This window comes from Bison bison, unplaced genomic scaffold (assembly GCF_000754665.1).
Source record: "Bison bison bison isolate TAMUID 2011002044 unplaced genomic scaffold, Bison_UMD1.0 scf7180017845367, whole genome shotgun sequence".
Classification (NCBI taxonomy): Eukaryota; Metazoa; Chordata; class Mammalia; order Artiodactyla; family Bovidae; genus Bison; species Bison bison.
This window is the reverse complement of record NW_011475940.1, coordinates 39,500-41,716: the sequence shown is the minus strand read 5'-3', so window position 1 is coordinate 41,716 and position 2,217 is coordinate 39,500. Positions and strand designations below refer to the sequence as shown.

General features: G+C 69.0%; 1 protein-coding gene across 1 annotated transcript in view; it reads right to left on the bottom strand.

Moving 5' to 3' along the window:
- Positions 1 to 7: 7 nt before the first annotated feature.
- The window catches only part of LOC104984295 (kinesin-like protein KIF1A), a gene marked incomplete at its 5' end in the record, with an annotated part of 37,208 nt that continues 34,998 nt past the window's right edge, over positions 8 to 2,217 (bottom strand). Inside the window, 2 exon segments of the mRNA XM_010833966.1 lie at positions 8 to 1,485; positions 1,764 to 1,882. Coding sequence (XP_010832268.1) covers positions 1,443 to 1,485; positions 1,764 to 1,882 — 162 coding nt within the window.

The following is a 2,217-nucleotide window of genomic DNA, read 5'->3' as shown; positions in this document are numbered from 1 at the left end:
GTGCCCCCCAGCCTCCCCGCAGGACAGCGGGGCGCTCAGGACTGACCCCTAGAACTCACCCGTGCATCCTCCCCTGCCCACGACCTCGGCTCAGTGATGGTTCCGGAGCAGCCGTCAGCCTGCTCTCTGCATGGCCTCCAGGGACCCCGGAGGGGCTCAGGCTCCCGGTTTCTGGACGGCGTTCGGTCCTAGTCTAGACCCTCAACCTCTGCCACCTGCTCTGGGCGCCGCGGAGTGGACGGGCCTTGTGCTATGGCTGCTCTGCCCTGAGCTGAAGAGGGGCTGGCCGTGTCTCTGGGAGGAGGAAGAGCTCCTCAAAGACCCTGGGCCGGTGGGTTCCCCGACCAGACCCTCAGCCTGGGCAACCCTGCGCGGTCCTGGGCGACCCTCGAGCACAGAGTCTGAAGAGGGGACGAGACGGGTATTGTCACAAGAGGCCAGAACCAGACCCGGCGACACCCTCGGACACACGAAAAGGCGCCTGGAAGACGGGTGACCCAGCGCTGGCACTGGCCACCCGCACCGGCCGACTGGAGTCTCCCCACCGGGACCCCTGAACACTCTCCTCCTGGTAAAAGAGGGGTCCACGGCTTCCTCCCCTTGGCAGCCTGGGGCTCACCCCGCATCTCGCCCCTGCCCACGCTGCCCACAGCCCCTCGCTGCCCGGACCACTCGTAGACCCAGCCCCACCCCCGGCCGGCCCGGACACCGGGCACCACCCTGACCCTCTCACCCCAGACTGGGCGCCTGGGCTCCCCCCGCCTGCTCCCAGGGGTGCGCGGCCAGCGTCCCCAACAGTCACGGCTCAGGGGCTGCCGTCCGGGTGAGACACGCGCCCTGCTGGAAGGGACGCACCTGCACTGCTCAGCCTTCAGGCGTCACACCCCCGACACACATGCGCACGCACACACACACGGGCCCGGGGCCAGGCCGGCCCTGCGTGCGTGCGGACCGGCCTCAGCTCCGGCCGGGGCCGTGCATCCCCGTGGCTCCCGGGGGGTCGCCCCGACCCGTCTGTCCCCAAGAGGCTTGGGAGGTGTGTGGGAACAAGGGCGCGGGTCCGTCTGAATCCTACAGGTCTACGTGAAGGCATTAGAAATAAATACTTATAAATAGAACACCGTCTTATCGTTGACGTCTGAGGGCACTGTCTCAACGTCACTAACTAGTGTGTGTTAATTATGAGTCTGTCTATGCTTAAAAAAATATGAGAACGGCGGCGACGCCCGCGACTCCTGCCCCCCGCCTTTCTGGCGCCTCCCAGCTCCTCCCACCCGGGGCGCCTCCTGCAGAAAGAACGACACGCGTGGCCTCTGCTGGCACAGGTCGTGTGGCAGGTCCCCGGCAGGGCGGGCGTCCCAGGAGGCGGGCGGGGCTGGGTGGCGCTGACAGATGGCGATGACGAAGACGGGAGGCGGGGCCGGGCTTGCGGGGGGCTGGGCTCAGACCCGCATCTGGGCAGACCTCCTTCTGGACAGCTTGGACCTGCGGGCCGAGAGGAGCAGTGGTCAGGGGGCCATGGGCGCCCGCAAGCTGGTGTGAGGGGCATTGCGGGCGCACCCCTGCCTCCCCAACCGCCCGGGAGACAGTACCCTCTGCCTCCTGCCCCTGGGACCCGGTGGGAGCAGCCCCCGCCCCCGCCCCGCCCCCACAGCCTCCTTTAAAGCATCGCCCGCTGGGCCCGGCCGTCCGACATAGAGGCCACCTCCCGCCGGCCGACTGCGAGCTCCGAGGCCTCGGGGACCCTCCGTGGGCGGCCGTACCGGATGGTCCCGGCCAGCAGGGGGTTGAAGGCGTACAGCCAGTCGTGCATGTCCTTGTCACTGCTGGCCTGCAGCAAGATGCCCCGGTGCTCCGTGCACACCGCGAACGTGTTGGGGGTCTGCAGAGGGAGCTGCTGTGAGGGCCAGGCCTCCCGCTCAGCCCGGGGCGGCCGTGGCTCCGCGGGGGTCGGGAAGGAGACCCGCGGGAGGGTCAGGGCCGTCCTGACCTCCCGTCCAGACGCCTCTGCAGGCGGGACACCCTGCGCCTCTCGTCCCGTGGCCACGCCCCAGGCGGACTTGTCACTGTTCCGCATCCCCAAGGTCCCCTCCCTGGGTCCCCGGCTTAGCTGTGTGCTCGGGGCCGTTAATCCCGCCTCTTCTCTCAAACCTGAGCCCTCGGCGGGGTGGGCGTTGGGGGTCAGGCTGAGCTCACACCCCCCACCTTGAGGAACCC